Source organism: Danio rerio, chromosome 17 (assembly GCF_049306965.1).
Source record: "Danio rerio strain Tuebingen ecotype United States chromosome 17, GRCz12tu, whole genome shotgun sequence".
Lineage (NCBI taxonomy): Eukaryota > Metazoa > Chordata > Actinopteri > Cypriniformes > Danionidae > Danio > Danio rerio.
This window is the reverse complement of record NC_133192.1, coordinates 1,389,669-1,405,000: the sequence shown is the minus strand read 5'-3', so window position 1 is coordinate 1,405,000 and position 15,332 is coordinate 1,389,669. Positions and strand designations below refer to the sequence as shown.

The following is a 15,332-nucleotide window of genomic DNA, read 5'->3' as shown; positions in this document are numbered from 1 at the left end:
ATTATACACAGAATTACACACACACACACACACAATACATTATACACAGAATGACAGAATGACACACACACACACACACACACACAATACATTATAAACAGAATGACACACACACACACAATACATTATACACAGAATGACACACACACACACACACACACAATACATTATACACAGAATGACACACACACACACACACACACAATACATTATAAACAGAATGACACACACACACAATACATTATACACAGAATGACACACACACACACCCAATACATTATACACAGAATGACACACACACACACAATACATTATAAACAGAATGACACACACACAATACATTATACACAGAATGACACACACACACACCCAATACATTATACACAGAATGACACACACACACACCCAATACATTATACACAGAATGACACACACACACACAATACATTATACACAGAATGACACACACACACACCCAATACATTATACACAGAATGACACACACACACACCCAATACATTATACACAGAATGACACACACACACACACAATACATTATAAACAGAATGACACACACACAATACATTATACACAGAATGACACACACACACAATACATTATACACAGAATGACACACACACACACAATACATTATACACAGAATGACACACACACACACCCAATACATTATACACAGAATGACACACACACACACCCAATACATTATACACAGAATGACACACACACACACACAATACATTATAAACAGAATGACACACACACAATACATTATACACAGAATGACACACACACACAATACATTATACACAGAATGACACACACACACACCCAATACATTATAAACAGAATGACACACACCCAATACATTATACACAGAATGACACACACACACAATACATTATACACAGAATGACACACACACACACCCAATACATTATACACAGAATGACACACACACACAATACATTATACACAGAATGACACACACACACACCCAATACATTATACACAGAATGACACACACACACACCCAATACATTATACACAGAATGACACACACACACAATACATTATACACAGAATGACACACACACCCAATACATTATACACAGAATGACACACACACACACAATACATTATAAACAGAATGACACACACACAATACATTATACACAGAATGACACACACACACAATACATTATACACAGAATGACACACACACACACACAATACATTATAAATAGAATGACAGACACACACACACACACACACACACACAATACATTATACACAGAATGACACACACACACAATACATTATACACAGAATGACACACACACACACACACAATACATTATAAATAGAATGACAGACACACACACACACACACACACACAATACATTATACACAGAATGACACACACACACAATACATTATACACAGAATGACACACACACACACACACACACACAATACATTATAAATAGAATGACAGACACACACACACACACAATACATTATACACAGAATGACACACACACACACACAATACATTATACACAGAATGACACACACACACACACACACACACACAATACATTATACACAGAATGACACACACACACACACACACACAATACATTATAAATAGAATGACAGACACACACACACACACACACACACAATACATTATACACAGAATGACACACACACACACACACACACACAATACATTATAAATAGAATGACAGACACACACACACACACACACACACACACACACACACAGAAACAAAACATAAAAACACACAAATGATGGACAAAAACACGGAGATGACAAACACAGACAGCAACACACACACAGACAAAAAGAGACACGAACACAACATACACACAGGCAAACAAAAACACAGAAACGCACATACACACACCATCAGCACATGACACGTCAAAACATGGTCGAATTATCATACGCCACGCCCACACTCTAGACCAACCAGTGAATGATGGCAGCGAGTGAACAGCAGCTGAACACAGACTGATAACAGCTCAATCATAGTAAAACACACACACACACACACACACACACACACACACACACACAGGAACAATAATAAACAATAATAATAAAGACCTTCCAGGGATCCTGTGCTCGGATGTCTGTGAAATCGTCTCCGTATATGGACGCCAGCGCCTCCAGCTCGTTCTCCTGCTGAAGAGAGTAATCACTCATCCTTCATTCATCTTTCTTCGTCATTTCTTCATCTCCGAGTCCACAAACAGCCACTAAACTGCTCCTCATGTGCAGGAATCAGCACAGCTGCCTGTCTGTCGCGCGGCCGCGTCATCACCTGTCGCGCGATGATGACCTGTAATGTTGCGGCAGTGCCTGATCACGCCGCTGAGAGGCGCAGCTGTTCCGCTCGCACACTGCGGGGATTTAATAGTTTGCTGAAAGTTGATGTCAGTTCTGTGCATTGTTTGTTTATTATGAGTGTATTGTAGATTTAACTGTGCCAAAGACTATAGCATACACTTAAATTACCTTAAAGGGACTCTGAATGTACTTGGTGTGTCTGTGTTTTAGTGTTGTTGTTGCTTAAATAACAATAATATAAGTTAAAATAATAAAATAAGTGTAAATAATTAAATTAAATTGTCTTTAATTAAAATAAATACATAAAAAACATTAATTAAATGTGCTATGTACAATAAATACAAAAAAATGTAAATATATTATATTAAGTTCATATTTTGAGCGACATGTTGGCTCAGTGGTGTTTACCTCACAGCAAGAAGGTTGCTGGGCTGGGTCAGTTGGTGTTTCTGTGTGGAGTTTGCATGTTCTTCCTGTGTTTGCGTGGGTTTCCTCCGGGTGCTCTGGTTTCCCCCACAGTCCAAACACATGCGCTATAGGGGAATTGATTAACTAAATTAGCCGTAGTGTATGAGTGTGAATGAGTGTGTATGGGTGTTTTCCAGTAATGGGTTGCGGCTGGAAGGGCATCCGCTGTGTGAAAACATATACTGGATAAGTTGGCGGTTCGTTCTGTGTGGCAACCCCTGATAAATAAAGGGACTAAGCCGAAAAGAAAATAAATGAATGAAAAAAAATGTAACAATGTATTATTCATAATTTAGATTTAAATTTAAGATTTTACTAAATATGTTGTTTCATTCAATAATTGTTCTTCAGCTTAGTCCCTTTATTGCCAAAGCGGAATGAGCCGCCATTATTTCACTCAAATAAATAATGTGTATTATAATATTTATCCTTTTTATTTTATATATTTATGTAAATATAATGTATATTTTGGGGGGCAGGGAAACATTGTGTTATTCATGGTTTAGAATTAAGACATTTCTAAATAATATTTTTTAATTTATAATAATATTTTTATTAATGTATTACAATTTTTCCTTTAATTATAAAAAATATTCAAATAATTTCCAGAAATGAATAATATGCCATATGAATGTACTCTATGAGCCATGAGGAATAATTTCCCAGCATGCACTGCTGATGTAAACACTGCTATTTGTGACTACAGTGTAATATGATGCACACATTAATCAGGCAACCGTAAAACTGCTCAGGAACTGTTTTATTGCTGGTTTCATGATAATAAGGTGAATGTTTTTTCTGCTGATATGACATGTGCATTATTAATCCAGCGCTGTATGATTTGCTCATCACTGCAGCGCTCTGGAATCCTGAACGCTTCCTTCATTTGCAGACAGAGCAGAACAGCTATTAATATTCAAACCCTCAAGCAGTGGAGTATGTGGAGGAGGAATGAACCCCTGTAACCCTTCATAACACTCCATAACACCTCCCTAACCCTCAATGACCATTCATAGCCCTCCACAACACCTCTGTAACCCTTCATACGCTTCATAAGCCTCTAAAAAACATCCATAACCCTTAATAACCTTCCAAGACTGCTCCATAACCCTTCATAACAGTCCAAAAAACCTTCACAACTCTTCATAACCCTCCAAAACACCTCCATAATCCTTCATAACACCTCCGAAATAGATTCTTTACCCTCTATAAGCCCCCATAACCCTCAAACACCCTCCATAACGCTTCAAAACCATTCAAAACACTGTCAGAACTCTCTAAAACCCTTCATAACAGATTCATTACCCTCTATAAGCCTCCATAACCCTCCAACATCTTTCATAACACTCCATAACGCTTCATAACTATTCAAAACCCCTTCAGAACCCTCTAAAACCCTCCATAACAGATTCATTACCCTCTATAAGCCTCCATAACCCTCTAACACCCTTCATAACACTTCATAACCATTCAAAACACCTTCAGAACCCTCTAAAACCCTCCATAACAGATTCTTTACCCTCTATAAGCCTTCATAACCCTCCAACACCCTTCATAACACTCCATAATTCTTCAAAACCATTCAAAACACCTTCAGAACCCTCTAAAACCCTCCATAACAGATTCTTTACCCTCTATAAGCCTTCATAACCCTCCAACACCCTTCATAACACTCCATAATTCTTCAAAACCATTCAAAACACATTCAGAACCCTCTAAAACCCTCCATAACAGATTCATTACCCTCTATAAGCCTCCATAACCCTCCAACACCCTTAACCATTTATATTCCTTCATCGCCATCTGTAACCTCTATAACCCTTCCTAATCGTCTACATAACCCTCTATAATCCTCCATAACACATTTATACCCTTTTATATAACACTTCCATAACCCTCTATAACCATTCATAGCCCTTCATAACATCCATAACAACTCCATACCCCTCCAAAACACCTCCATCACCCTTTTTATAACTCTTCATAACCATTTATAACCCTCATAACCCTTTAGAACCATCCACAGCACCTTCATAACCATCTATAACTCTCTAATACATCCTTACAACCCTCCAGAACACCTTCATAACCATTAAAAATCCTGCATAACCCTTTATAACTATTCATAACACCCCACAACCCTTCATAGATCTCAATAACACCACATCACCCATCTAAACACCTCCACACCTCTTTGTAACTCTCTGTAATACCTCCATAACCCTCCATATCACCTTCATAACAACCCTCCATAACACATTCATAACCCTCCATAACACCTCCTAACAGCTCCATAACACATGCATAACCCTTCATAACACCTCCATAACCATAACACATCCATATCCCTTCATAATCATTCATAACACCACATAACCATCCATAACACAATTATAACCTTTCATAACTATCCATAACACCTTAATAACCTTTCAGAACACCTCCAAAACTCTTTATAGCCCTTCATAACCATCCATAAGACCTCCATAGCCATCTATAACCAGCCATAACACCTCATTACCCTCCATAACCCTGCATAACACTTAATACCTCTCATAACCCTTTATAACCATTCATAACACCTCCATAACCTTTTATAACTTCCTATAACATCCTTATAACCTTTCAGAACACTTCTGTAACCCTTTAAACCCCTGCATAATCCTTTATAACCCTCTGTAACACCTTCATAACCCTCTATAATACCTCTATATCGCTTTTATAACAACCCTCAATAACACATCCAAAACCCTCCATAACACCTCCATAACCCTTCATAACTCTCCATAATACACATGTAACCCTCCATAACATCTCCATAACATATACATAACCCTTCATAACACATCTATAACCCTTCCTAACACCTCCAAAGGCAATTTATAACCCTCCATAACACCTACAGAAGACCTCCAAAACCATCCATAAGATCTATAACCCCTCCATAAGACCTCTATACACCTTCATAAAAACTCCATAACCCTTCAAAACCCTTTATAACCTTTTATAACTTCCTATAACATTCTTATAACCCTTCAGAACACCTCTGTAACTCTTTAAAACTGTGCATAATCCTTTATAACCCTCCGTAACACCTTCATAACCCTCTATAATACCTCCATATCGCTTTTATAACAACCCTCAATAACACATCCAAAACCCTCCATAACACCTCCATAACCCTTCATAACTCTCCATAATACACATGTAACCCTCCATAACATCTCTATAACATATACATAACCCTTCATAACACATCTACAACCCTTTCTAACACCTCCAAAGGCCATTTATAACCCTCCATAACACCTACAAAAGACCTCCAAAACCCTCCATAAGATCTATAACCCCTCCGTAAGACCTCTATAAACCTTCATAAAACTCCATAACCCTTCAAAACCCTTTATAACCTTTTATATCGTCCTATAACATTCTTATAACCCTTCAGAACACCTCTGTAACTCTTTAAAACTGTGCATAATCCTTTATAACCCTCCGTAACACCTTCATAACCCTCTATAATACCTCCATATCGCTTTTATAACAACCCTCAATAACACATCCAAAACCCTCCATAACACCTCCATAACCCTTCATAACTCTCCATAATACACATGTAACCCTCCATAACATCTCTATAACATATACATAACCCTTCATAACACATCTATAACCCTTTCTAACACCTCCAAAGGCCATTTATAACCCTCCATAACACCTACAAAAGACCTCCAAAACCCTCCATAAGATCTATAACCCCTCCGTAAGACCTCTATAAACCTTCATAAAACTCCATAACCCTTCAAAACCCTTTATAACCTTTTATATCGTCCTATAACATTCTTATAACCCTTCAGAACACCTCTGTAACTCTTTAAAACCCTGCATAATCCTTTATAACCCTCCGTAACACCTTCATAACCCTCTATAATACCTCCATATCGCTTTTATAACAACCCTCAATAACACATCCAAAACCCTCCATAATACCTCCATAACCCTTCATAACTCTTTATAATACGCATGTAACCCTCCATAACATCTCTATAACATATACATAACCCTTCATAACACATCTACAACCCTTCCTAACACCTCCAAAGGCCATTTATAACCCTCCATAACACCTACAAAAGACCTCCAAAACCCTCCATAAGATCTATAACCCCTCCATAAGACCTCTATAAACCTTCATAAAAACTCCAAAACACCTCCAAAACCAAAAACAAAGATGAACAAGCCACAGCGAAATGAACCGCCAACTATTCCAGCATATGTTTTACACAGCGAATGTCCTTCCAGCTGGGATCTGGTCTGGGAAACACCTTTACACACTCATTCACACACACATACACACACACACACACACACACACACGCACACACACACACACACACACACACACACACACTCATACACTACGGCCAGTGTAGTTGATCAGTTCCCCTATAGCGCATGTGTCTGGAATGTGGGGAAAACTGGAGCACCCGGAGGAAACCCACGCCAACACAGGGAGAACATGCAAACACAGAAACAGACTCAAACTGCAAACTTTCTTGCTGTGAGGCCACAGTGCTGATCACAGAGCCACCGTGTCACCAATATTTAGTAATATGAGGAATTAAAAAATACTAATGCATTTTAACATCTAAAAATGTGCTTGTTAACATTATATAATGCACCATGAGTTAACAACAACTAACAACGAATAAAAAAGTCATATATAATTAAAAATTATGTAATCACAGTGGCACAGTGGGCGGCACAATCACCTCACAGCAAGAAGGTCGCTGGTTCAAGCCCCAGCTAGGGCAACTAGTGTTTCTGTGTGGAGTTTGCATGTCCCGTTTTGGCGTTAGTTTCCTCCCCCACAGTCCAAACACATGGAAAGGCATCCGCTGTGTAAAACATATGTTGGATAAGTTGGCGGTTCATCCCGCTGTGGTGACCCCAGATTAATAAAGGGACTAAGCCGTAAAGAAAATGAATGAGTGAAATAAAAATAAAATACTGTAGTAAATGTAGGCTACTTTTGATAAATTTAATAACTAATGCACATTATTGTAAACTGACCAATAAAATAATACTGTTACTATTATTATTATACTGAATTTATTTGTATTCATTTGAATGAGCAATTATTATTTATTGAGTTAATGATACATTACAAACATTAGGAATGATATATCATTTTATAATATTTAATAATCAAAGTTCAATATTTACTAATGAATTATCAAAATCTAAAATTGTGCTTGTTAACATTAGTTAATGCACTGGAAGTTAATAAGAACAAAACTAAAAAAACGAAATTAAAAAAATGTAACTAAAATACTGTGGTAATTTACTTTTCGTAAATTCAATAACCAATAGGACCCTATTGTAAACAATGTTATATTGTTATCTTCAACTGTTACTATTATTTTTTTATTCTGAATTTATTTGTTATTTATTTGTCTATTATTTTTTTAGTTAATGATACTTTATAAACATTAAGAATGAAAAATACTAGCATTTATTAATCATAGTTTAACATTTACAAATGCATTATTGAAGCCCAAATGTGTACTTGTTTACATTAGTTAATGCACTGGGAGTTAACATGAACTAGCAATGAACGAATAAAAAAAAATTATAACTAACACAATTTTTTGATTATTAAATTAAAAATAAATAAAATAAAAAATAATTTATTAATTTTCTTTTCGGTTTAGTCAATTTATTCATGAGGGGTTGCCACAGCAGAATAAAGCTTAAGAGATCTAATAATATTGACCTTAAAATGGTGTTTAAAAAAATTAAAACTGCTTTTATTCTAGCCAAAATGAAACAAATAAGACTTTCTCCAGAAGAACAAATACTTTCAGACATACTGTGAACAATTCCTTGCTCTGTTAAACATCATTTGGAAAATACTTAAAAAATAAAAAGTAAAAAAAAAAAAAAAATTAATTCAAACTTAGTTTATATATTTATCTTCAACTGTTACTATTATTTTTAGTTGGAATTTATTTGTATTCAATAAGTGAGCATTTATTACCTATAGAGTTAATGACAGTTAATATATTTACTAACATGAAAAATAAAAATACTAGCATTTATTATTCATGGTTTTAATGCGTTATTAAAATCCAAAATTGTGCTTGTTAACATGAGTTAACATGACCTTAATTGAATGAATTAATAAAATAAGATATAAATAAAATAATTAACAAATAAATAAATAAAGAAAAATAAAATAAAATAATAATAATTAAATTAAAATACAATAAAACTAAACTAAAATACTGTAATAATGTACTTTTCATAAATTCAATAACCAACAGGACTTTATTGTATACACTGACCAATAGTTAAATTCTTATCTTCAACTGTTACAAATATATTTTTTCTGAATTTATTTGTATTATTCATTTAAGTGAGCAATTATATTTACTAATATACTATTATATATATTTACTAACATGAAGAATGAAAATACTAGCATTTATTAATCCTAGTTCAACATTTACTAATGCATTTTAACATCTAAAATTGTGCTTGTTAACATTAAATAATACACCAAGAGTTAACAAGAACTAACAATGAATGAATGAATGAATGAATTAATAGAATAAATACAATAAAAAAAATAAAATAGAATATATTAAAATAAAATCATATAAAATAAAATAAATAATAAAATAAAATAAATAAAATACAATAAAGTAAAAGAATAAAAATAAATAAAATTAAATAAAATTAAAAATAAAATAAATAAATAAAATAGAATTTAAAAGAAAAATAATAAAATAAATTAAATAAATAAATAAATAAAACAGAATAAAACAATAAAATAAATAAATAAAATAGAATAAATAGATAAAATAAAACAGAATAAATTAGAATAAAATTAAACATAAAATAAATAAAATGAAATAGAACAAAATAGAATAAGATAAATAAAATAGATAAAACAAATTAAACAAATTAAAATAGAATAAAATTAATAAAATAAATAATTAAATTAAAATATTAAAATAAAATACTATAATAAATGTACTTTTCATGAATTCAATAACTAATATAATCTTATTGTAAACCCAAAGATCAAATATTTGAACAAGAACTAACAATAAAAAGTATTTTAACTAATTAATGTTACCAAAGATGAATAAATAAATTCAATAAAGATATAATAAATGTACTGTCCATTCTTAGTTTGTGTCAGTAAATACTAAAGGCCCAGTAGAGATATCTGTCCAGTTCTATTCTGGTTCACTGGTGTGTGCGTGTGTGTGTGTGTGTGTGTGTGTGTGTGTGTGTGTGTGTGTGTGTGTGTGTGTGTGTGTGTGTGTGGGGCATGGACCAGTTTGGAAATGTGTCTCAGAAAGTTGATTTGCGTGCACAAACGTGGCTCGCAGACGTCCATTTGTTACCATAGTAAGGAGGATTTCCTAATGGGGTGCTGAGGATCACACACTCACGTTCGTAACACCTGACGAGAAGCATGACCCTACAAGGAGAGAGCTGAGCCAATCAGAGCCCAGCTACTACTGCAGCTCGGGCCAATCAGAGCACAGCTGAGGAGGAGGGGCCAGGCCGCTGTTACCCCTCAGCTGTTAAGCACATTTAGGGTTCGGGTCCACATGCCAGTGCATTGGCCCATTGACATATACAGTATTCCTCCTGGAGAGACAGACGCAGCCTTGGAGATGTTACTAAAACTAGAGTCCGCAAACCCCGGTGACATCTTTAGGCTTCAGCCTGTGTTGACAAAAAGCTGAATAATCAGAATTATATCAAGAGACTGCTGACTATTGCCTAGTAAATCTCATGCTGTGTGTGTGTGTGTGTGTGTGTGTGTGTGTGTGTGTGTGTGTGTGTGTGTGTGTGTGTGTGTGTGTGTGTGTGTGTGTGTGTGTGTGTGTGTGTGAGTGTGTGTTGGAGACAGTGTTGCTTTTAAAAGTAATGCATTACAATCTTACATTAAACACACACACACACACACACAAACACACACACACACACAAACACACACACACATAACATGCATTACTTTCCTTAAAAGTAATTATATTTAGTTTTTGAAAAGGTTTTTGAAAAATTACTTTTTAAAAGTTATATAAAACTAATGATTGTATACTTTATAAGTAATATATATTATTTTAAGCCCAGCCAAGATATGTTTTTCCTGAATTTATTTGTATTATTCATTTAAGTGAGCAATTATATTTACTAATATACTATTATATATAATTACTAACACGAAGAATGAAAATACTAGCATTTATTAATCATAGTTCAACATTTACTAATGCATTTTAACATCTAAAATTGTGCTTGTTAACATTAAATAATGCACCTAAAGCTAACAATAACTAACAATGAATGAATGAATAAATAGAATAAATAAAATCTAATAAAATAAAATAAATAAAATAGAATAAAATAAAAAATTTAAATAAAATAAAAATTTAACAAATAAATAAAAAAAAATAAATAAAATAGAATTAATTAAAATAAAATAAATAAAATGAAATAAAAAATAAAAATAAATAAAATAAAATAAACAAAAAAATTAAATAAAATAAATATAAAAATAAATAATAAATATAAAATATATATATAAAACTAATGAATGTATACTTCATAAGTAATAAATCATTTTAAGCCCAGCCAAGATGAAAAATACAAATTAAACATGCATCACTGTCATTAAAATGAAACTGGAACACATTTACAGGGATTGTGCAGGTCAGATTGAAGACTTTTTAAGACCTTAAGACCATTATGAATGAAATTTCAGACTTAAACGGCGCTAAATGCTAAGGATTTTTTTCTTATGGCCTGGTTGAGCCAGCAGACTGGTGCTATAGACTTTGTGCTATCAAAAAAAATTATAATTTTTTATTAGGCACATCTTAAATTACAAAACAAGCATGCTTTTCAATCGATTGTCTTAAAGGAAAGTCTACAAGTTTAAGAAATTTAGAAGGAGATGTTTGAAAATTAATAATAAACTAAATAGAAATAAATTTACATGGACATGGGAACATTAAGACCCATTTAAAATGATTTAAGACCTACAGGACATTCTTTCAGTGAGTTTAAGACTCATTCATTCATTCATTCATTCATTTTCTTGTTGGCTTAGTCCCTTTATTAATCCGGGGTCTCCACAGCAGAATGAACCCCCAACTTATCCAGCACAATTTTTTACACAGCAGATGCACTTCCAGCCGCAACCCATTTCTGGGAAACACCCACACACACAGACACTCATACACTACAGACAATTTTAGCCTGCCCAATTCACCTGTACGCATGTGTTTGGACTGTGGGGGAAACCAGAGTAAAACTTTAGATTTGAAATTTAAGACTTTTTAAGACCCCGTGGACACCTTGCATTTAGTTGACAAAAGGAAAAAAGGTTACCTTTAAAAGTAATGTATTACAATCTTACATTGGATAAAGCTTTAAAATACTCAAATAACACACAGTCAAAAATGCAGGGTTCCACACAATTCCTTCATGTTGTCCCAACACAAATTTATTGAGTTACCTTAACACTCTTAACAAATATATGTGGATTGAATATACAAAAATTGTATTGTCCCAATGAAATCTCAAGAATTGTGTTGTTTCAGCTCTTTTTAAATAAGTAGTTTGAACGAGCAAAAAAAAAAAATATTTTGAGTGTACATTACTTTTATTAAATAAGTAACATATTTAGTAACTTTTTTGTTGTTTTTAAAAAGTGACTTTTCAAACTTTTATATTACAATCTTAAGCCCAGCCGAGATAAAAAAAAACATGCAAATAAAACATACATTGCTAACATATTTAGTAACCTAAAAAACTACTTTTAAAATGAATATATTACAATTTCAAGCACAGCAAAGATGAAACATACACATAAAAAGCTTTTAAAAAAGTTACTTTTTAAAAAAAAAAGTTAAAACGTTGCTTTTAAAAGTAATGTATTAATATAGAAAATTAGCAAATAAAAACATGCATTACTTTGTTTATAAAGTAAAACTTTTAGTAACTTTAACATTTTTTTGTTACTTTTAAAAATAATGTTACAATTTTAAGCACAGCCAAAATGAGAGAGTAATAAATAAAATAAATATACAAAAAAACTTGCATTACTTTCCTTCAAAAGCAACACAATTTGTTACTTTTACAATCTTACGCCCAAATTAGATTAAAAGAAAACACAAATAACACACATTCATTTTCTTAAAAAGTAACTAAGTGAAACATTTAGTTTCTTATTTATCTTATTTTTATTTGATAAATGTTGCTTTTAAAAGTAAAATATTACAATCTTAGACCCAGTCGAGATGAAAAAATCAATAAAATATATTCCTTTCATTAAAAAAGCAACCAAATTTACTTAATTTTTTAGTTTTTAAAACATCACTTTTAAAAGTAATATCCAGGGCCAGACGGAATCTGCAGACGTTTTTTGCTATTTCTGCGGAGAATTTTGGTAAACATCTGCGGAATTCTCACGCGCAGATTCCGTGTGGGCCTGGTAATATTTACCATTTTAAGCTATTTTAAGATTAGGAAAAAAAATTAAATAAAACTACTTTAAAATTACTTTCCTTAAAAAGCAACACATTTATTTAGTTTTTGTTTAACTGGCTCAAGATTGTAATATTTTACTTTTACATGTTTTTTTTAAGTACCTAAATGTGTTCAAAAGTAAAGTATGTTATTGTTTTTTTTTAATGTTAGCTAAGCTTTAAATTGTAATATATTACTTTTAAAAGTGACTTTTTAAAAATGTAAATAAAAAAGTAACTATAAATGTGTAATGCATGTTATTTCTGTGGGTTTTTAATTTTCATCTCAACTGGGCTTACAATTTTAACATAATAAAAATCAAATCAAATCAAATCAGGCCTTTATTTGTCACATACACTCTCATATAGTGAAATAAACTAAATGTTGAGAAAAAAAATAAATACACCAAAATAACGCATAACTTTTTTGTAATTACCTAAGTAAAATATTTAGTTTCTTTTTTTAAGTGACTCAAGATTGTAATCTATTACTTGTAAAAGATAACACTAGAGATCAATCTGACGTGCTTCTATGCAGCCTGTGAGATTAATTGTGATGTTTAATTATTAAACAATTTAAATGGATCGAAACATTTCACATGTGCTTATTGTGTCCAACAAAACCAGCAGAAGCACTTAAAAATATTGCATGACAACTTGAGTTTTTAATGTAAATTATATATTCTTCCTAAACGAAGTTAATCATATTTCTAACATAATAATGTCATTGAAATATTTAAATAAATGATAAGCTTTAGTTGATTCAACATAAAATTGAAAGCAATAAGGACTTTTTTTTTATACAGCGGTGAAGCAAAAGCATGTAATAATCATATAATATAATAAATAAACAAATAAATAATGTTTCTTGGTGCAAATATGAACACTTTAAATAAATATAGAATAAATATGATCAATAAGTCATAACGACGTGTTTTATGTTGATTATAATTTAAACATGTTTCTAATGTAAGTTTTAAAAACTGTTTTAAAGTATTATTTTAAGTTATAAGATTAATTTGACTCAACATTTTGTAGTGAAAATATGTTGTGTAAAATTAATATAATATACACTATAAAAATGCAGGGTTCCACACAATACATTCATGTTATCCCAACACAAATCGATTAAGTTAACAAATATATGTGGATTGAACATAAAAAATTAAGTTGTCCCAATGAAATCTCAAGAATTGTGTTGTTTCAGCTCATTTTAAATAAGTAGTTTTAACAAGTAAAAAATAACATATTTTTGAGTGTGTATATATATATATTTATATATTACAAAATATAATAATATAAAATGTAAAAGATATAAACCATGCTACATATATTTAAGAGCTATTTTGCACATTACTTTTTTGCAAGCCATTTGAGTGTTTTTTTTACAAATATATATTAGCTAAATATAAAATATCTTAAATATACAATTAATCAGACATGCAAAAAATGCATTTAACCTACATAAAAAATACATGATCAACATATGTTTTATGCTGATTACAACTAAATCAAACGTAATGAAATTAATTTATAAAAGCGATTTAAATATGTGAATATTGTAAGTTAAAATCACTTGAAACCTACTATAAATGAACTTAAATTAAAAAAATCTCCTTTAATTCCAATGCAGCACTGTTGTTTTTTCAGCTGAGGACCCCCGGTGCAGATGGTTGGCCCCCGGCCCGCTATTCTAAGGAAGCCTTTCTTAATTTTAGGGCGGCGCTGCATGCGCTCAGATCAGATTCACGGGTGGAGAGGGTTATTTTCTCTTTTTTATTTTTTCTTGCCTGCTCATATTTGGGCCTGTGTGAACCCCAGGCTCCGCCTCGGCCCCCAGGAGCCGCTCTTATTTAAAGGGGATCCTCGCCTTCAGTCTTCGTCCCAGTGGAAGCATCAGTCTTGTGAT

The 15,332-nt window shown here is 32.4% G+C and overlaps 1 protein-coding gene across 4 annotated transcripts in view; it reads right to left on the bottom strand.

Annotated features, from left to right (window-relative positions):
• Positions 1-2,368, bottom strand: part of eif2ak4 (eukaryotic translation initiation factor 2 alpha kinase 4) — a 113,202-nt gene extending 110,834 nt beyond the window's left edge. For all 4 annotated transcript variants that reach the window (XM_073927947.1, XM_073927948.1, XM_073927945.1 and 1 more), the window contains exon 1: positions 2,157-2,368. Coding sequence is in view for 2 of the 4 variants with exons in the window: in XM_073927945.1 (XP_073784046.1) it covers positions 2,157-2,255 (99 nt within the window). In the remaining 2 variants the exon portion in view is untranslated. The remainder of the gene's footprint in view (positions 1-2,156) is intronic.
• Between the last annotated feature and the right edge of the window lie 12,964 nt (positions 2,369-15,332).